The sequence below is a fragment of the Sesamum indicum genome, linkage group LG1 (genome assembly GCF_000512975.1).
Source record: "Sesamum indicum cultivar Zhongzhi No. 13 linkage group LG1, S_indicum_v1.0, whole genome shotgun sequence".
Taxonomy (NCBI): Eukaryota; Viridiplantae; Streptophyta; class Magnoliopsida; order Lamiales; family Pedaliaceae; genus Sesamum; species Sesamum indicum.
The window spans coordinates 14,056,886-14,078,407 of NC_026145.1; the positions used below are offsets into that span (position 1 = coordinate 14,056,886).

The 21,522-nt window shown below is 33.5% G+C and overlaps 3 protein-coding genes across 3 annotated transcripts; 2 read left to right on the forward strand and 1 right to left on the reverse strand.

The window, feature by feature from the left end:
* LOC105166655 (mitogen-activated protein kinase 9) lies at window positions 3,347-10,657 on the forward strand. Its single transcript, XM_011086097.2, has 11 exons — window positions 3,347-3,838; window positions 4,399-4,807; window positions 4,921-5,048; window positions 5,221-5,280; window positions 6,053-6,202; window positions 7,448-7,603; window positions 7,687-7,824; window positions 7,920-7,996; window positions 8,439-8,540; window positions 9,613-9,832; window positions 10,228-10,657. Exons 1-11 carry the CDS (start codon window positions 3,590-3,592, stop codon window positions 10,288-10,290), a joined length of 1,752 nt encoding a protein of 583 aa, XP_011084399.1. The 5' UTR covers window positions 3,347-3,589; the 3' UTR covers window positions 10,291-10,657.
* LOC105166663 (pentatricopeptide repeat-containing protein At4g02750) lies at window positions 11,353-14,920 on the reverse strand. Its single transcript, XM_011086107.2, has 2 exons — window positions 13,320-14,920; window positions 11,353-12,616 (listed from the first exon to the last, which is right to left on the reverse strand). Exons 1-2 carry the CDS (start codon window positions 14,829-14,831, stop codon window positions 11,810-11,812), a joined length of 2,319 nt encoding a protein of 772 aa, XP_011084409.1. The 5' UTR covers window positions 14,832-14,920; the 3' UTR covers window positions 11,353-11,809.
* On the forward strand, window positions 15,735-20,502 carry LOC105167055 (laccase-1-like). The gene is made up of 5 exons (XM_011086615.2): window positions 15,735-15,868; window positions 16,059-16,210; window positions 18,279-18,520; window positions 18,956-19,084; window positions 19,250-20,502. The coding sequence occupies exons 1-5, from the start codon at window positions 15,767-15,769 to the stop codon at window positions 20,365-20,367; spliced, it is 1,743 nt and encodes a 580-aa protein (XP_011084917.2). The 5' UTR covers window positions 15,735-15,766; the 3' UTR covers window positions 20,368-20,502.

A 21,522-nucleotide genomic window follows, 5' to 3' on the forward strand; every position in this document is an offset into this window, starting at 1 on the left:
TGTTATACATGAACAATTATGTTTGATGTATATACAAGTTAGAGTTTCGTACATAATTATATTTAGCTACAACACGAAAAAATTACTGGATTTGACATCTGAGTTTAAATATGATAGTTAGATATAATTATAATAACATTAGTTTTATTACATTAAAGTTTGGCATGTATCGGAGCAACACCTCTCAATTATATCATTATAAATAGATAGATAATATCTGCGATAATTTTTGCAAGGAAAAATATATTGGATTAATTAAAACACATCGCAAATGATGTTACAGAGGTCATTACAAACTACATAAGAAATTCAAATTATTTCGAATCCTAATAAGATGACCTTTTTGACAGCTTTATTACGGATGTATTTAAAATTAAATGTTGTAATTTTCTTCACACGCAATTTCTGCAGAGTTTGTGATAGATTTTTCATAATTGGGAGAGTAAATTATTTGTTATCTAAACTATGATTCTTTTTACACTTGGCATCTAATTTTTTTTTTTCACCAATTTTTTTGTCAAAAAACCATCACATATAGTGCCCATATGATATTTAAAAATTTTATGATATAATATTTTTCACATATACACAAAATGTGATATTTTTCCTGCAAAAAGATAACAAAAAAAAAAAGATTATATATCGTAAAATGCAAATTTTGCAAAGTTGATATAGTAAGGTGACACAAAGAAAAATTAAGATGGCAAAGTATAAAAACGGGCATAGTTCGAATGACAAAATGTAATTTACCTAATTTTAAATTTCCTGAAATTTTCTAGTCAAGGCACCAATATAAAAAAAAAGTTACGATAACCCGATTTTTTTAAAAAATAAATAAATAAAAATCGAATCGAAAGATTCGGTTCGACTGGTTTAACGTTTTTTTGAACCCCTACTCGACTATGAGTATAAAATGTTAAAAAAATGGCTAAACGGGTGGCTCATGAGAGTTGGCCCAACCAAAATGTTTGAATTGTTTTGGAGGGAATAGTTACAGTAGGAAATAAGTCCCCATCAATTCCCCTACGCATGAGATTTCTTATAAAAATATAAAGTCATGAATAAGAAAAAACCCATCAAAAAGTGTAGAACCGAAGCAAATATTACACAACGGTTTTCAAATATTGAAGGCTTATTTCAAGGGAAAAAAATGTGATTGAAATAACGTGAAATTCACAAAAAGGGTATTTGTAAATATTTGGATTGTGGAAATGAATTATTCTCGTTTGGTGAATGAATTACAATCATTTGTAGCATACAGACGAGTACAAGCATTAAAAATTCAATAATAAATATCACACATTTGTGAAGAATATATGTTAAAATTCGTTTTAACTTTTCATTAATTTATAAGTTATATTTTTTATACAAGTAATTATTTCACAATTTCACATAACAAAAGTTACATAATTTACCCAAAACTTCTTATCTTATATCATTTTTTTTCCTCAGAGGGAAATCTTATATGAATAATAAAAATTATATAAATACCTTATTTTAAATAATTTTAAAGAATTATGCACGGACATATAATGTGTCATAAATTATCAGTAATTATAAAGCTTACGCGATCATACTGGTTTTAAAAAATTCAAAAACTCGTATTTCACTTTTTTTTTTATATTATTTTTGTAGAGAAATTATTGCATTTAAGGAAACTAATAAGAAGCAACAGCCAAGATTTGTTAGACTTGTCTTTGAGATGATTTAAATATAGCTTTATAGAATATTCAACTCACATCATGTGCTAAGTATATAATTCAATTATTTAAATGGGATTAATTATTAGGAATGACATGTGCACTTCCCAAATTTCAATTCATGGTTGCCGTGTCCCCCCGATAATCTGGATTTTTGTTTTTTGGGACATGGTAAGTACATGTTCTTTTCATTATACTATATATAATTAAAAATGGATTAATTGATATTTTAATTATTTTGATATGTCTATTTTAATATTTTGTTGAATTTATTGATTTTTTCTTTCTTCATTGTCTTTCAATAGTTATCCATTTTTAAGAAAAAAATATTTATTTATTTTTCTCACTACTTTTTTTTTTATATATTTAATATTAATTTATTATTTTATACATACTTTATTAAATAATAAATATTTTATTTTAAATGATATTTATAAAAATTGCAATTATATTTTCTCCTTTTTTACATAACTGTTGAATTGCCAACTCTTTTCAACTTAAATTAACTTTAATTTCTTATAACTTCTTTTAATTTCTTTAATTAAAATACAAATTTTTTCAATAAAAAGAATTAGTCTTTTTATTTAATTCTGTGCACTTATTTGATTGTTCTACACGGACTAATCTTAATAAATAGAAGAATATGTTGATCCGATCAATATATTAACGTAATTAAGAATAATGAAATAAATTACAATAAACTCATATAAAATGATATAAAGAATTACATTTTTCGTGGGGCTTGAACCAACGAATCAAAGTTGGTTCATAAGATCTCAACTTTAATCAATAAGTTAAAACATCATTGGTCTAATAATATGGATTTTAACGCCTTTCATTTCCCAATAAAAAGAAATAGTTTTAAGCAATATTTGGATTGAACAATTTCAATTTGCAAAAAATGGATTTGGAATACATATTGCACATAATTACTTATTAGATGAATTTAAAATCCATCGTATTGTGATTAAATATAGTTTAAAATGGGAGCTAAAAGATTTAAATCTTTTATAGAATAAAATTATTCAAATAAATTCAGTGCATTTGTTGTTGTTATTTTAAAATATTTATTTCAAATGCACTGATCCAAACACAACATTTAATTGTACTTGGATGAAAGAATTTAGATTTATTTAAAAAATTTTAAATAACTTCATGTTAAATAAACTTGAATTTCACTATGATGGCCACCAATTATAATTCAAAATAAAAAAGGTCAAGATTTGGAATCATTTACTTCACATTCCAATAAAATTTGATAATTTTGTTATTACAGATTTAAAATTTATAAATATGAATTCAACGATTCAAACACAATACTAAATAATCAGCTAAATTTCGTATCAAAATTAAGAACATAAATTTAAGTTTTTCATATTGTTATGTCATTATTTATATTTTGAAAAAATATTTGTTGATGTTAGGTATAATATTATTAATTTTCCATTAAAGAATAGTTTAAAAGATTATATTTCATTTTTAATATTTAGAAAAGAAAATAGAAACTATAAAATATGAATGTGTTAAAAAACAAAAAAAAAAAGAAAAGAAAAGAAAAGAAAGGAGCAATAATTGTTCAGGCGGCAAATAAAATCGAAAAACACAATAAATTAAAAAGACATCTTTTTTATAATATTATTATGTGAATGTTACAGAGTTTATGGGATTAGTTGTGCTCCGGAAGAGGACTGCGCCTCCGAAAGTCCATCATCGCTTTCTCTCTCTTCCACAAAAACACACAGAGAACGCAAGAGTGAGTGTGAGAGAGAGAACATTGGTGTGAGTGAGTGGAATAGAATCAAGAATCGAATCGAGGGAGTAGGAGAAAAAGGAGGAGGGGCAGAAAAGAGACCGGACTGTTTTTAAGTTTGTGTCGTGGAGTTAGTTATATGGGGGGAGGGACATTCGTGGATGGTGTTCGTCGCTGGTTTCAACGTCGCTCCTCTTTTGTTTCTTCCAATATTAGTAATAGCAATGAGCAAAACCCGGATGCAGTTTTGAGGGAAATACAAGAACAAGAAGAGGAAGACGGGCTTAAGATTGTTGAAGACTTTGATATCTCCGGACTCAAGTTAATCAAAGTCCCTAAGCGGGTTTATTTCCCTGTTTCAACTTCCACCATGGATCCCCACAAAAAGGTTGCATTTTGATTGCCTTGCTTTTTGCTTTTTTCCTTTTCTGGGCCCTTTTCTTTCTCTTTTTTATTTGTGGGTTTTTGTTTATAATATGCATTGGTGTAGATCTGTGTGTATTTTCTTGAATTTTTTGTTTGGGGTGGTTGATCCGATGTTCTGTTCCTTTTTGGTGGTTGATTCTTGGTTTTCTGGAGGTGGTATGTGTTTGCATAATATGATCCAAGAAATTTGGAGTTTATGTATTTTGTTTATGGAAGCATTCATTTCTGTTTGAAGTGCGAGTCAGTGCTTCCAATAATTTTTAATGTGTTTCTGCTGCTGATTATTTCTGATAGTAGAAAGATCTTGCAAGTTAATTTTCTTTTATGAGCGATTTGCTAAGGAGTAGACCCAGGCGAAAGAAGGTTTCTTGGAAGGATGAGAATTAGCCAAGTTGGCAGTTCAAGTGAACTTGACTCTTACTTTTTCGTCTATTTTCACCTTTTATTCCTAAGCTGTTTAATAAATTCTTGTATTTGTTTAAGGAATGCTCAATTGTTCTAATTGAGTATAATTTTTTGCAGAGTAATTTGGAAACTGAATTCTTCACAGAGTACGGTGAAGGGAGTCGATATCAGGTTCAAGAAGTTGTAGGCAAAGGTAGTTATGGTGTTGTGGGTTCTGCAATTGACACCCATACTGGAGAGAGAGTTGCAATAAAAAAGATAAATGACGTATTCGAGCATGTTTCTGATGCCACACGTATTCTCAGAGAAATCAAACTCCTTCGGCTGCTTCGCCATCCTGATATTGTTGAAATAAAGCATATAATGCTTCCTCCTTCTCGGAGAGAATTTCGAGATATTTATGTTGTTTTTGAATTGATGGAATCTGACCTTCACCAAGTAATTAAGGCAAATGAGGACCTCTCGCCTGAGCATTATCAGTTTTTCCTATATCAGCTTCTGCGTGGCTTGAAGTATATTCACACAGGTTTGTCATGTTCTAAAGCTACATCTGAAACATTGCTTTCATTTTTACTATTTCTACCCTCAGAAAGGGAAACTCCAGTGATGTTATTGACATGTATATTTCTTTTTGTTAAGCAAATGTGTTTCACCGAGATTTAAAGCCAAAGAATATACTTGCTAATGCTGACTGTAAGTTGAAGATCTGTGATTTTGGCCTGGCACGTGTGTCATTTAATGATGCCCCATCTGCAATATTTTGGACTGTAAGTCTCACTTCTATGGAGTTTCTCTTTTTCTTTTCTTTTCTCGTCCTTTTTACTTTTTCGAAATGTTTCTATGAAGTTTTTCATACTTATTGTAATCTCTCTTTTGAAATTACTGTTTTGCCTCCTAACCTTTGGTTTTGGTTTTGGTTTTGGTTTTCATTAATTAAAGGATTATGTTGCAACTCGGTGGTATCGGGCTCCTGAGTTATGCGGTTCCTTCTTCTCTAAAGTAAGATTAAATTTCTGCTGAGGTCTCACAGCATTTTTTTTTTTCCTTCATAAAATGTTCTGTTGCTAATATGACACTTGCCCTAACAGGACTTGCACTCCTTTACGGTTTTGTTATGCTAATGGCATTGCCTCGTCAACTTGTCTATACTCTTTTCTTAACTGTGGAGAAAAGATATTGGTGAACGTTGCTTTAGGCCTTTGGAGGGGTACTAGAGGACGTTATCCATTTATTGCGCTTGCTGTCTAACTTTTTCTTAGTTTGTCATGTCTAAATTCTTCAATGTCGAATTTTTCTGACTAAGTCATGTTGATATTCAATCTTATTTTAAGGTGGTCCACTATCCACCCAAAACTTGCAATATAGTTATGTTACTTGACTTCATATGCAATTATGCACCCTGCATTTTGTTACCTTTTGTATGTATTAGTATGAGGTGTTAAAGGGGGAGGGTATGTACGGTGCTTCCTCGAAGAATTTTTTTCTGTTGCTAATTTTGTAATAGGCTTACTAGGAAAATGAGTGGAGGATCTTTATGAAATGAACATGCTTAGCTTTCAAATGACTAATTTATGGGTGGCATAATACTGTGCTTGCTAGTTCATAGCATAAAAAAACTAATTCAATCATTGTACTGTGGTCAGTAAACTTATGTTGAAGTGTACATCGACCTTGTTTTTTCATTTATTTACTCTGGAAGTAATAAGTATGATATTTGTGATGCCAAAATATTGTACTTACTTCATAAAGTCTATAATTTTCGTGTTTGCAGTATACTCCTGCTATTGATATTTGGAGCATTGGTTGTATATTTGCTGAGATGCTTACTGGGAAACCATTGTTTCCTGGCAAAAATGTTGTCCACCAGTTAGATTTGATGACAGATTTGTTGGGCACTCCTCCTCCGGAATCTATTGCAAGGGTTAGTTTATTAATCTGGTTTATTTTAGTTCGATGCAGTCTCCCCCAACTTATTGTGGTTATCCAAACTATCAATTTGCATAGATGACACCCCAACATTTCAGAAATCTTACTACACCCCCAATTCCATGTTCTGCTGAATATTCCCTGGAGATTTTGAAAAATATAATTCAAGTGTACATATCCTCCCTGACCTTAAAACAATATGCTTCCAACCACGTAAACAATTTAAAATCTTGCACTTCATCATTGAGTCCTTATTTTAGTTGAATAAAGTGCAATATTATACCAAAATTTATCATCTGCTACTTTATTACCTACTGTATACTTTCTTACATGCTATATTGGTATTTTATTTAATTCGAGTTATCTTATAATCATAAATAATGCTATCAGTTGTTTTTCTTATTTTACATATGTTAGGCAGTGAAAAATTATTTCTGTGTTCATTTATTATTGTGATAGATAAAGACTTGCATATCTATTTCCGTGGTTGCCTGCCACAGGAACTGAATACGGAAAGAGATGTAATGTTGTTTTGGTACACATAGGCAATAATAAAAGGATTTTGGTCATCATCTCTTATTTATTTCTGGATTGAACTATAACTAATTGATATTTAACTTCCTTATGCCATAAGAATGATAAAAGGAATAATTAAGAAATTAACTGTTTAACTATCTCACATACATAAATGTAAAATAACCATAAAAGTACTTTTTGATTGTAAAATAACTCCAGTTGGTTGAATATCCACATAAAGGACAAGTGGATTGGACATTATGATACTTCTGATGAAACATTCTAATTTATTAAAACCAAAATAAAGATTTGATGGTAGTGTGTAAGATTTCAATTAGTCTATGTGGCTAAAAGCACATTCCTTAAGGTCAAGGACAAAGTGCGTTTAACCTAAAGTATATGGAATATTCCACTAGAATGGTTGGAGGATCATCTACAGAAATTGATAATGTATGGGGTAAACTGCAATCTCCTATGGATTTCGTGGGTGTTTGTTTACATTTAACCCTATTTATTTACTTGTTTATTTTCAACTAGATTCTAGGTCCTATTGTCACCAAATGTTTTCTACTTTGGCTTAGTTAATAGTGATTCAAGAGGCTGCTAAAGAAAAAACTCTTACGTGTCTTGTGTTTCATTGTTCCTTGAAAACAACTGCGCATCAGTTGAGTTTTCCTTGTGGCATTCTTTTTGTAACAGCACTTTGTTCCAATTATAATCGCAGATCAGAAATGAAAAGGCGAGGAGATATCTTAGCAGTATGCGGAAGAAACAACCTGTTCCATTTGCACAGAAATTTCCCAATGTTGACCCTTTGGCACTCCGCTTACTGGAACGGCTGCTTGCATTTGATCCTAAAGATAGACCAACTGCTGAAGAAGTAATTTATTGTGGCCTATAAGTTATTTATCATATCTAATTATGATATTTGGTAAGAACATTTTTGCAATGTTATGTTTGCAGGCATTGGGTGATCCCTACTTTCGTGGGCTGGCAAATATTGGCCGTGAACCATCGACTCAACCGATATCGAAGCTTGAGTTTGAATTTGAGCGGAGAAAACTAACTAAAGATGATGTTAGAGAGCTGATTTATAGAGAGGTAGCATTCATGCTCAATATATGCTTCCTAGGTACATGGTTTATTGGAGTTATCAACTGTTTCTTATTCGTGGTACTTTTATATCAAGCAAACAGATCCTAGAGTATCACCCTCAGATGCTTCAGGAATACCTCCGTGGTGGAGAGCAGACTAGTGGCTTTATGTACCCAAGGTTAGGCCATTTATATTTGTTACAGTAGCTGCATTATTTCCTTTTGCTGGTAGTATCAAATTCCGTAAGGAATTCCTGCTTAGTATTCCCACTAATAATCTGCAACCTCTGAAATATCTCACTATCGGGAATTCTACCCTATTCATACAAAAGGAAGCATATCTGTGTTAGTATCTTGTTGCCATTTACCTCATGAGCTTTATAGTGTTTCCTTCTGATTTTCCAAAAACTGTTATAGCCCCATCCATTGTCAAATTGACCCCCTAACCCTTTCTTTTTCCTTTTGTTAAGTTGGAGATGTTCAACTTTTCTATTAAGTTGATAACACTAACCATTTCCTTTGTTTTATTCCTATATTTATTGCTAGTTTGGGACTGAAAAATTCCCTCTATTTTAATCATTTAAATATGTGATGCACTATCTTTATCTTTCATACTTTTAGTGGCGTTGATCGGTTCAAGCGACAGTTTGCCCATCTTGAAGAGCACTATGGTAAAGGTGAAAAAAGCAGTCCTCTACAACGGCAGCATGCTTCATTACCCAGGTATGTAGTTAATGCAGATAGTGGGTTTTCCTCAGGTTACATAAGTTGGTGGCTGAGCCTGCTGCACAATATTGCTGGTCGACATACTAAAGTGTTATATGATATCGTAAACACGGAAGTAGCCTTAATTAGGCACGAAAACTGGTTTTGTGATAGCAGATCATAATATCGAAATGATAAATTAAAGGGAAATCTAGTAAGATGTAAGCTTGTTGGTTGTTTTGAACATTTTCCCTGTGGGGTAAAATTATTAATCTACATTGGTGAATCTTATCTGATATGCAACTTATTCTTATGTTTCCAGTTAAGTCCTATTTATTAGATGTTTGATCATCTTCAAAAATTGCTTCCCGACTATGATGTGCATTTGGAAGCATACCGTCTTGCATTTTATTACAAATGTTGGCCTCTTGAAGATATATTTATATTTCAAAGAAGAGTATGTGGATCATACACTTTCTGAGTATATAGTTTTGTTATATGTTGCACAAAATTGGTACATACTCGTTACTCTATAGTTCAGGTCATATTTTTCTGAAGTCTTGCAGAGCAAATTTGATTCTCAACGTAAATGACACAGTATATACAGTCATACTGTTAATATCAATTTAATATACTATCAAATTACAATATTTGTTTTAATTAAAAAGCCCATATGATAATAACTTAAGGAAACATGTTATTTTTGGTGGGTCTAAATAATAACTTTAAGAGCCTGTTCCAAGTTAGAGATTCCAAAGCTTAGGTTCGTACATCACCTGGAAAGTATGAAGAAAGTCGAAGGCATGAAGTCTTGTGCCACACTCCAAGTGATTTGAATATATATGTACTATTCTTAATTGAATGTTGAAAATTACTAACATGAAGTAGTGGGAGCAGAAAGGGCAGCCTACCCAGTTTAAGACTGATATATGTGAATCTAGCTTTCAAGTTTGCATCGCATGCTATATAATTTGTTGCTGTTGCATGTAATTAGTCACATCCAGACGGATCCTTTCTGTTAATTTATGCTTGAGCTTACTACTTTTGCCTATTATACTCATTAGTATTTGGCCTTCTAATGTGCCTACAGAGAACGGGTCCCTGTGCCCAAAGATGAAGCTCCTAATGATAACGATTTTGAGAAGCGAACTTCAGCTTCTGTTGCTACGACTCTTGAGAGTCCCCCAGGAGAAGGATCACAAAATGCTAATGGAAATGCACAGAATAAGGGGAGTACTCGTAGTTTGTTAAAGAGTGCAAGTATCAGTGCTTCTAAGTGTGTGGGTGTTAAAGCAAAAAAAGATACAGAGGTAAGTTTAATTGCATTTCTTGTTCACATCCTTGTTTGTTCTTTTTTCTTGACAATACTGCCATTGTTAAGTTTGAACTAAACCAACCAGTATTAGAAAGTCGCTCAGCAATTTCTTGTATTGACTTGCTACGAAATAGATTCCATAGCTTGTAGAATGTTGAAACATGAGCCTCGTTTTCCATCGTTGTTCCAGAATGAAATCCAGAATTCGATTGGGTTTCATACTTGATTCTCTATTTTACTCAATTTTTCTTTCTTTCTTTCTTTCTTTCTTTCTTCTTTTGTTAAATTTAAAAACTCAGCATACACTGCTTCAAGAATGACGATGGCCAAAGTTCGTAAACCCGTCTCACTTTTCCGCACATTGTAAACTTTTTATTCTTGGTTTGACAGGAAGAACCCATAGACGAAGAGGCAGATGAGTTGTCTGAGAAAGTTGCCGCTCTCTATGCTTGATCTTTAAGCTCCAGTTTGACTTCACGCGGATGGTACTACATCATTTCTGCCCTTTTACGGCCCATTATATGTAGGATCTGCTGGCTTCTTACTTCGTCGGCAGACCATTGCAGCCCTATATATATATATGTAGAATTGGGATTAATTTACAGATTAGGAAGGAGAATTGTTTTCCTTGAGTTGATGGGAGTAGCAGATGTTGTACCGTAACTCGTGTCTTTGTAGCTTTTTTAAGTAAAAGCATATGTTGATTAATAGGGGGTTGTACAGAAGTGATCACTACTATCCTTGTGCATTTCAATACCATCTCTATGTACTGTGAAATCCCCTTTTCTATGACATTTTTTTGGTTGCTCTCCACTTCGTTCAATCCTCTTGTAATGTTCATTTGTGTAGCTAAGCTAAGCTATTAGAATCTTTGCACTTTTATTTTCTAAAGATGTTTTTAGAGCTTAGATTTTATTTTTTAAATCTAAACTCTTTAAGTATTTGGATAAAATAAGATTACAAACTTTGTAAATAATTAATTGTGTGAAAAAAGTTTATAATTTTCTATTATCTATAAGTAATATATATAAGAACCAGAAAAATAATTTACCCTTTGAAAAGTATATGAATTGTTAAAGAAAAAGATAAAAATATAATTGAATATGTAAACCCAAACTGAAAACTAAGAGTGATCATTTAAATTTTTTACTCAATTTAAATTACATTGTACATTATTCAGGTTGCAAGTATATATCTACAATATGATTTACTAATAATTACATTACATAAAAATACACGTGACAGTGTCTACAGTGTGATCAAATTGATTCGGACCAAATTTGTTTGGCCCAAAAAATGGGCGGTCTGATCCTCGTCTTTCCAGCAAGTCAACATAACGCCTTAATAAGATCAAGAATGGCTTCCCGCGTAACTCCACTGTCTTCTGCGGACAGCACCAAGCGTCAGGGCAAATATCAAAACCAAACGTAGCAAAATTGGTGGGGGCACTACCTGCGCCAGGGAACTTTTGTCAATAAAATTACTTTTATCTTACCTTTTTCCTGATTAAGATATGATGAGTTGAAACATTAGGCAATCACAAGGGGATGTGTCAAAAACTACATTGTGGACAAGGAAACAAGAATCTCATACTTAGCATTGTGGATAAATAAGATATTATGTGTATATTTTATGTAAGTTAGTCACAGTAACATTCGTTACAAGCGTTTCCTTCATCAGTGTCTTTCCTGTTAAAATCAAAGCAGAAACTGAGGATGGAGTTAAGACTCTTAATTCTGTTAGAGTCTGCTAGATTTCCATCATTTTGAATTTGTTAAACATGACACAAAATTTTCATTCCTTCTCTTCTCAGGAAGATGACAGCTTTGCCAAATTGAACCCGGTCGTCTCAGGCAAGAAATCAGAGTCAGCCCTTCAGTTCTTAAAAGCTTCCTCAGAAGGCAAAGGATGCATTGCTGGAAAGAAAATCTCATCACCCTTTTGTCGTTTTGCTTCGCTAATCTGTTTGTCATCACCAATAGTCTCCACAATTACATACGCCCCCCTTGAAGTGGTGAAAACGGTTAGGATCACGCAGGATTATCAGTCTCCCAGCAATGTTGGCTATGTGCTTGATTGCAGTGTGGCAGTCCTCACAAACCCGCAAGTTTTTGAAAACACGAATTGGTCTCCCAGCTGGTGTTTTCATAATTCCATATGCAACAGCTAATTTTTCACTATGACACTTGAGCATATGCTGTTTTTCCTCTTCCTCCACATCATGGAGAACCAATTTTGTGGCTGAGATATAGCCATCTCGCTTCATCCGCAAATCTAACTCTTCCAAGAAAGCATATATCCTTTCACTCTCTGCATGGGTGGAATCTCCAACTGAAAATGTGTGGATCTTGTTTTCTACTTCAACCCAGCTGTAACCTGGTACTTTACTAACACCTGTATCCCTCATTTTCAATCTCATCTTATTTACATCCACCCATCTGCCAGAAGCTGCATATAAGTTTGAAAGAAGAACATACATTCCAGCATTCCATGGTTCCAGTGCAAAGATCATTTCAGCCGCCTTTTCCCCCAATTGTGTATTTCCATGAATCCTGCTGGCACCAAGAAGAGCCCCCCATGTTGCTGCATCTGGTTCAAAGGGCATACTTCTCATTAGGTCTTGAGCATCACCTAGGAGCCCGGCTCGACCTAGAAGATCAATCATGCAAGTATAGTGCTTTGAGTTTGCCACTATGCCGTAGTCTTGGCTCATGGAATCGAAGTAATATCTGCCTCTGTCTACCAAGCCAGTATGACTACATGCAGACAGCACACCAACCTAAATTAAAGCAAGAACAATTAACAGCCAATGGATGGAGAAAGATTGCACACATAAAGGACACTGGAAATCAGTGAAAATCCCCATTATTAGCATTTTCTATAATTTATTTTTCCTTTTGTATAGGTTGTAAATTCTCATCTCATATGTACATGAAATATGACGTTCGGATATGTTCAAGGAAACGCACAAGTAAATTACGATCTTCTCTTTTATTTTCAACACATTAAAATAATTATATCTTCGAGGATATTTTCTCATTTTCTTTCTTTGTTCGACTTTATTTATTATTTACTTTTTCAAGGAATCTGGTGTGGGAAAGTGGGATAAAGTTATCAACTTAAATTTGAGGATGTAGTAAGAACAACATAATTTTTTATAGAATGTCTGGTAATGTTAAGCCAAGTTTGACTTCAGCTACCTTGAAACTTCAAGTTTATTAAGGACAGAAAAACAAGGAGACCCGAGGAACGAAAGATCTGAAGTAAAGATTGTTTTCCAACTTCTACGCGAGTCACATAGTGCCAACTAAAATATTGAAGACACTAGCATACAAGTAATTTTTGGTACTCATAGGTAAGCTTGCAAACACTCATAAACCAGTTGTATTATTAGTACCCATGCATTAAGCACAAATCAAAATACCTTCAGGCCAATCTTCGGCAGAAACAAAGAAAATTGTTAAGTCAGAAGTAAAATATACCATGGTAACTTCATCCGGTTGAATACTTGCTTGCTTCATTAATTCAAAATGTTTGAGAGCTTCTTCGCCAAAACCGTGTCTTGCATAACCAATAATGATTGTGTTCCACGAGACTACATCCTTATCCTCAATTCTCTGGAACACTTCGTATGCCTCGTTGATGCTTCCACACCTACAATACATGGCAAGAAGAGCATTGCCCACATAGCAGCCAAACTCATATCCTGCTTTAATAACATGTCCGTGTATTTGCTTGCCAAGCTCAAAAGCAGCGATATCAGCACATGTACTTAAAACACAAGTAAAGGCAGACCTGTTTAACCTCTCCCCATCCCTCTTCATCTCAATAAACATTCGTAGTGCCTCTTCACTTTCACCAGTCTGAGCATAGCCAGCTATAATTGATGCCCATGAGATACAATCCCGATGTGGCATCCTATTGAATAAACTTCTAGCACGAGCAATATCTCCATTATGAGCATAACCAGTAATCATTGTGTTCCAGGAACTAACATTTCTACAAGGCATTGCTTCAAACAACTCTCCAGCCAATTCCATGTTCTTGCTTTGCACATACCCTGCAATCATTGCATTCCAAGAAACAACGTTTTTCTCTGGCATCTTATCAAAAATTCTCCTGGCCTCATGTAACTGCCCATTCTGTATGTAACCTGACACCAAGGCCGTCCATGTAAAGACATCCTGAATTGGGGATTCCTGGAACAACTTCCTTGCTTCGTCCATCTTCCCATTTTGAGCATAACATGTAATGATTGTATTCCAAGATACAGCATCCCTAACAGGCATACGGTCAAAAATCTGCCTTGCCTCGACCAACCTCTTCTTCTTTAAGTACCCACCCATCAAACAATTCCAAGAAACCACCGCCCAGTGCTCTTTACTCTCAAACAATCTCCTTGCCTCCTCAATTTTCCCATTTTGCACATAAGCGGCTAGAATCCCATTCCAGGTTATCTCATTCTTCTCCGGCATCTCATCAAAAACTCTCCTGGCCTCATCCAGGAACCCATTCTGCGCATACCCAGACAATATCGCGTTCCACGAAACAACATCCTTCACAGGCATTTCATCGAACAAACGCTTGGCAGCTCCAAGATTCTTGTTCTTTATATGCCCACTGATCATTATATTCCAACTGACCAAGTCCTTCAGCGGCATTTCGTCAAAAAGATGATGGGCCTGCTGAAAGTCGCCATTCAAAATATAACCAGATATCATAGTGTTGTAGGACACTGAAGTTTTACGAGGCATGGAGTTGAACAAACGCAATGCCGAGTCGCATTGGCCATGGCGCATGTGATCAGTGATGGCGATGTTGCACTTCACAATGTCTGAGTCGGTAAATTTGTTGCTTCTAAGCTTTGGCAGTGACTTATTGGTGGGTGGTTTGAAGAATTCGCCAGCATTCTGGCGCGGAGGTGTCTGAGCATCGGTTCTTGTTCGGTTTCGCAATGAGCGGAAGGTGGTCGTGTGTAGCCTTTTGAAACTCATCAGATTTTCAGCTCATGACGAATGAACTTGTGATATTACAAAACTCATCAATGCCACTATTATTTTCACAAAATCTTGTTTTTAATCTTTTTTTCTTCTTTCTTTCTTTTATATGTATTCTTAAAAAATGTTAAATTTATTTATCGCTTCTCTTTCCGGTTGGATTATTTCAAATCTATTGTATTTTTTTATTTCAATTAACATATATACATAACTCCCTGAAAAATTATATTCTAATTCAAAACATGCCAAATCTTTATACCTACTTATATATGGTTCGTAGCTAGCCAACCAAAATATTTCCCAAAATAAACTTGATTTTGAAATCACGTATTCACTAATAGAAAAATAAAATTGTCCATCAACAATGTTTGAAATGATTTTACAGTTCAAGCGTGTTATTTTTTTTTTTTTTTGTTTTATTGGGTTTTGACCCAACCTAATAATATCACCATTTAGTTCATATCTAAATTGTATCATACTTCACACATATTAATTTGATTGACTTTACGTGGTCTAATACTATAAATATCCAGTCACATTCTATCTCCGATTTATAGGTCCAATTAACGATTGCATTTGTTACACTTTTATTATTATCGAAACCATGAAAGGGTTATAATTGCAGCCTATTCAATCTTCTTTTGTTTTTGATGCGTCGGTGCAAGTCTTGAGAATTATCAATAAGTCTTGAGATTGAATATTGAAAGAAAAAATAATTTTGATCAAGACAACTCATTCCCAACCTACGATCAAAACAATAACCCATAATAAAATAATTGCAAAAAAATGATGCAAAACATCCCACCCCCTACCCTACCCCCACCCCACCCCACCCACACCCCCCGGGAGGGATATATATGGGACCTAATTTGGTACAAGGGGTTGGAGAGAGAGGCATCATCATACAAGTTAAGTTCCTCAACAGTGATAAAATGGTGAGCTTATTTTACCAACTTCTGCTAATAGCAATGACAGCATTTGCATTGCCACTGCTCTCTTCTTCATCATCCAATACAAAGCATTTTCACTTCAATGTAAGCTACCTACCTCTACATACGTACATATATATATACAGAAACCTTGTATATATCTCTCTCTCACTTCAAACACAGACACACACAGGGATGTGTGTGTGTGTGTGTGTGTGTGTGTGTTCATACAATGAAAACGTTAATTACATGTGATCGGGATGGGGCAGCTGTAATAAAATGAATTGTATTGCAGGTGGAGTGGAAGAGTGTAACACGACTTTGCCACAGAAAGGCAGTTCTGACAGTGAATGGGGAGTATCCAGGGCCAACCATTGCTGTCCATGAAGGTGATCATGTCCGAGTTCTCGTCACCAACAGAGTCGCCACAAACACTACCATCCATTGGTCAGTATATATATATAATATCTATATGGATAAAATGCAATATAACTCATGTGTTAATAAAAAAAAAGCAAAAAAAACGTCTATGAAAAAAAAAAAGTAGCAAATTATCCTTCCGTATTTTAAAAAATGGAGCAAAAAACCCCTCACATGAATTAGTGTCGGCGATCGAAGATGGGAGTATCGACGGTCGGCGAAAGAAGAAGAAGAAGGAGGTATATAATGTATATGTATATATATATATATATTATTTTTATTAATAATATATTTAATATATAAAATAATATTTTATTGAGCAAAATCTTTCTCCAAATGTAAAGCAACATGTAGGGGGATTTTTGCTCCATTTATAAAAAAATAGGAAGTGAATTGCTATTTTTTTTTACAGGAGATACTTGTATATTTATGTTAACACAAGGGGTAAATTGCAATTTTTTTCTATATTATATGTATTAGTAATTAATACAAATTAAGTCCCCTATCCCATTTTTAACTAAAGCCCTTCATTTTAAGTAGTTATAAGATCATACTCGATGCGTATGTATAATTTCTTTTTTACTAACATAGTAAAATAAAATAATCGATCAAAACTGATATTTTTCTTAAATGAATAGTGTCAATACCTGGTCCAAAAGAAATCTTCCCGTGTGATTATCTAATTACGATGTAACTTAAATTTTTAAAATCGTACATTTATCGTGTGATTTGGGTTAAAAGTATATTAATTAAGTTTATTTAAAAAATATTTTTTAGTACCTTTTATAAAATAAATTAGGGGAATCAATATAAATTATTGGTAATGATAATTTTATAATTAATATGAAAAGTTAAAGAAGATTATTAGAATCTTAATAAAAAGTTAGAAATTCCGTACTCCTTTTTTCCATTTTCTTATAGAAGTTTATGAATCCCAAAATTTTATTTGAAGTAATTTAGTTTTTAATTTTAAAAAAATATCTAATATTCAAAATATTTAATAAAATTTAAATAATTTATAAAATATTATAAAAAAAAATATAAATTTATCCAAACATCTTGAAAGCATTGGCTAGGAAAAGATACAACACATAAAGAGAGACTTCCTTTGCATTCCCAACAAAATTATTGATAGTTATTAAAATCAATTCACGAAAAGTTGATTGGCTTTTTCCCGTATCATCATCATTAGTGTTCACTAAATACATTTTTGATCCATCACACCCCAAACATAACATTTATGTCAATAAATTCTAGAAACCATAAAAAAATATTCATGCTTTTATATATATATATATATATATATATATATGGTTCCACAATGCATGGAAATAATAATAATTTAAAGGGAAACTAAATATAATTTATTCAGTATTAATAAAACCAAAAACGAATTAATTAATAATAATTACAAGAAGCAATGACAAAATATCAATTCCTTAATAATAATAACAAATCAATAACTAATTAATTTCATATTTTTCTATGATATATAAAATATTTTGAGCATTGCTTCACGATTTATTATTTTTTTTAAAAGAAAAGAACATATTGTCCGTACTAATGGATCACAATATATATATATAGAACATTTATTCTCTAAGTATTAATTAAAACTTAATTGAGACAAGGGTTTGTCCTATGTCTTGGACTCACCATTTTTTTTTGTCAAAAAATGGCTAATGAAAACCAAAAACGCGGTACCTCACTTTTTTACTGGATTGTGTATGATATCGAATCTGAATATATTATTATTTAAGTTTGTTTGAATTATTATTGAGTTTGATAATTGTGTTAATGAATTTAGTTTGATTATTATTTTAATTGAATTTAAATGATTTTTAATTGAATCAAGCATGAGCCAATCGAGCTCGAGTCATTTGATATCTTTACAGTTCGAGCTCGAGGTGAGCTTAAAAACTTATGGAACAAATTTTTTTATTCAAGTTTGAATTGTTGATGTTAACAAATAGAATTGAAATAAATTTTTTAATTAATTTTAATCGAGTATCGAATATATAATTTGATTTAATTTGTAGCCTAATTTATGAGACATAATAATAATGATATTGTGGGGGCCCGGGTGAGGGTGCAGGCATGGGGTGAGGCAGGAAAGAACAGGTTGGGCGGATGGACCCGCATACATAACCCAATGCCCAATTGGAGCAGGCAAGACCTACACCTACAACTTCAGTGTTGCGAATCAGAGGGGTACTCTTTGGTGGCATGCTCATTTCTCTTGGCAACGTGCTTCTGTCTATGGCGCTTTCATCATTTACCCTCGCACGCCTTTTCCATTCTCAGCCCCACTTCAAGCTCATATTCCCCTCATCTTTGGTAATATTTAATATTTGTTTCCTTCATCTCTCCTTTGCTTTTCACTTAATTTCATCGTCATGTGTGTTTAGTAAATAATGTTTGAAAAAATGTAAAAGAAAATTGAGGGTCGGTGAAGTGAATAATCCATAGAATATATTAATTCATTAAAATAGTTTAGAAAATTCTAAAAATAATATATAATTATAATTTATAGTTCAAAAAGGCATTTCAATCGATTTACCACAGAAATTGAATATAACCTAATCAAGGTTAACGAAATAGTATCGTTGTTATACGAACATTAAAATTAGGAGATATATGGAATTTTTTGGATTGATTAAGGAATGGTGGTCGTAATTTACCATATTTTTTATGAATTTTGTAAGTTTCTCAAAAAAGCATTATATTTTTTAGAAAACCAATTAGTTAAAAATGTTGAGTACATATTTTCAGGAGAATGGTGGAATGGAGATGTTGAAGTAGTAGAAAAGGAAATGATGTTGCATGGTGGTGGACCTAACACTTCAGATGCTTATACCATTAATGGCTTACCAGGCCCCTTATACCCTTGTTCCACCAAAGGTAAAAATCTCATCACATTTCCTCCCAGTATTTGGTTGTAAGTATTTTCTATTTCACAACTTATTGCATCTGCCATTTCAATTACTATATATATATATATATAAAATCTTTTTGTATCATAAATACTTTTATCCAATTAATATATACATGCCACGTGTACTGCAGATACTTTCATCCAAACCGTCGAACCGGGCAAAACCTACCTGCTACGGCTCATCAACGCAGCCTTAAACGATGAACTCTTCTTCGCCGTAGCAAACCACAGTTTAACCGTGGTCGAAATAGATGCTGCTTACACCAAGCCCTTCACGTCACCAGCCATCATGATTGCCCCCGGACAGACCACCACCGTCTTGCTAACTGCTGATCAGGCCCCTGTCCCTGGTGATGATTCCAAATCCATGTTTGTTATGGCAGCCAGGCCTTATCTAACTTCAGTTTTCCCGTTCAACAATTCCACCACAGTTGGCTTCTTCAAGTACCAAACAAGCACCGAAATCCAAGAAAATAGTGCGATACCACCACCTTTCATTTTGCCTAATAATCTCCCTGCATTAGGAGACACCCCATTCGCCACTCAGTTCTTGGGCAGTCTCAGGAGCCTTGCCTCCGACGACTACCCTTGCAACGTGCCTAAGACGATCGACAAACGGATTGTGACAACGGTTAGTCTAAACCTTCAAGACTGCCCTCTCAATCAGACTTGTAAAGGGTACCTAAACAAGAGATTCTACGCTTCAATGAACAACCAATCGTTCGTTCGCCCTTCTACGTCGATACTTGAGTCCCATTACCGCAATCTCAGCACTGGATTTTCCACAGACTTCCCCGACAATCCACCCTATGTTTTCAACTACACCGGCGTCAACCCGGTGACAGAAAACATGAGCGCCGAGTTTGGCACCAAACTGTTCCGAGTTCCGTTCGGCACGAAACTTGAGATTGTGCTACAAGATACCAACTTCTTGAACCCCGAAAACCATCCAGTCCATGTGCATGGACACAATTTCTTCATTGTGGGAAGAGGGTTTGGCAACTTTGACGTGGAAAAGGATCCAAAGGGCTACAATTTGGTTGATCCGCCGGAGAGAAACACGGTGGCGGTTCCGATGGGGGGATGGGCGGCTATACGGCTGATTGCGGATAATCCCGGCGTGTGGTTCGTGCATTGCCATCTTGAGGAACATACCTCGTGGGGTTTGGCTTTGGGATTCATTGTGGAAAATGGGAAGGAGCCATCACAGTGGCTGCTGCCTCCTCCAAGTGATCTACCTCCTTGTTGAGATTTTTGATATACTTACTTAGCCGTACTTTGCAAATCACATTTGTTGACTTTAGTTTTGAATTTTTGATAGATTCATTTGTGAGATTTTCTCATTTGATTTGTAATTTGTAATTTCTGTAGTGATAGTCCTTTGGGCGAGATCATCTACATTTGCTTTTTTCTTAATTTATTTATTTTTTAATCTGAAAAGTAAGCAAAAAATTATAATTTTGATCTTGTATTTGTAGGAGGTCACATTTAATTATGTTGGAATTCAATTTCACAATTAATCCTACAATTTTTGTTTTAAAACAAAAATGGGCATTATAAAATCCCCCAAGTGAGTCCAAATTCCTGTCAAATTACAATTTTCGGCAATTTTGTGTCAATTCTTTTTAAATTGCGTCTATTAATTGCCAGATTCAATTCTAATTGAACTAAAATTGTCGTTACTTTTATAATTATGAGATTGAAATTGCAATTTTTCCAAACTAAAAACTATTCAAAAGATAGAATGATGGATAGAATAATGGATGTGAGATGTCCTCCTATTTATACTACGAATCTAGACATAAAAGATGGTTAGGTACATAATTGGCTCTAAAAGGTTACAAATCATTCCTTTGCATCAGCCAAATATCCCAAAGGATTCTTTCTAAAATTATAGAGCAAATCATAGAGTAAGCATCCTACGAATCTAGACATAAAAGATGGTTAGGTACATAATTGACTCTAAAAAGTAACAAATCATTCATTTGCATCAGCCAAATTTCCCAAAGGATTCTTTCTAGGATTCTTTCTAAAATCATAGAGCAAATCATGGAGCAGGATTCTTTCTAAAATCATAGAGCAAATCATAGAGCAGGATTCTTTCTAAAATCATAGAGCAAGCATCCTACGAATCTAGATATAAAAGATGGTTAGGTACATAATTGGCTCTAAAAAGGTACAAATCATTCCTTTGCATCAGCCAAATATCCCAAAGGATTCTTTCTAAAATCATAGAGCAATCATTTATTTGTCTTCTTCACAATTTATTTATTTATTTATTTTTTGCAATTTTTATAATTTTTAATTGATTTTAGTCAATAATTTGATACAATTTATTTATTTTTAGAAATTTTAGCAATAATTCATATATTTTAGAAGAAAATACAATATAACAACTTTTAGT

What these genes read in the sequence shown, in the direction of transcription:
- LOC105166663 (XM_011086107.2), bottom strand. Translation starts at nt 14,831, where the DNA reads ATGAGTTTCAAAAGGCTACACACGACCACCTTCCGCTCATTGCGAAAC. An exon ending in AACCGGATGAAGTTACCATG is followed by an intron (nt 12,617 to 13,319) that starts GTATATTTTACT and finishes GCTTTAATTTAG; the next exon opens with GTTGGTGTGCTGTCTGCATG.
- LOC105166655 (XM_011086097.2), top strand. Translation starts at nt 3,590, where the DNA reads ATGGGGGGAGGGACATTCGTGGATGGTGTTCGTCGCTGGTTTCAACGT. An exon ending in GAGAGCTGATTTATAGAGAG is followed by an intron (nt 7,825 to 7,919) that starts GTAGCATTCATG and finishes TCAAGCAAACAG; the next exon opens with ATCCTAGAGTATCACCCTCA. An exon ending in CAGCATGCTTCATTACCCAG is followed by an intron (nt 8,541 to 9,612) that starts GTATGTAGTTAA and finishes ATGTGCCTACAG; the next exon opens with AGAACGGGTCCCTGTGCCCA.
- LOC105167055 (XM_011086615.2), top strand. Translation starts at nt 15,767, where the DNA reads ATGGTGAGCTTATTTTACCAACTTCTGCTAATAGCAATGACAGCATTT. An exon ending in TCATATTCCCCTCATCTTTG is followed by an intron (nt 18,521 to 18,955) that starts GTAATATTTAAT and finishes ACATATTTTCAG; the next exon opens with GAGAATGGTGGAATGGAGAT. An exon ending in ATACCCTTGTTCCACCAAAG is followed by an intron (nt 19,085 to 19,249) that starts GTAAAAATCTCA and finishes CGTGTACTGCAG; the next exon opens with ATACTTTCATCCAAACCGTC.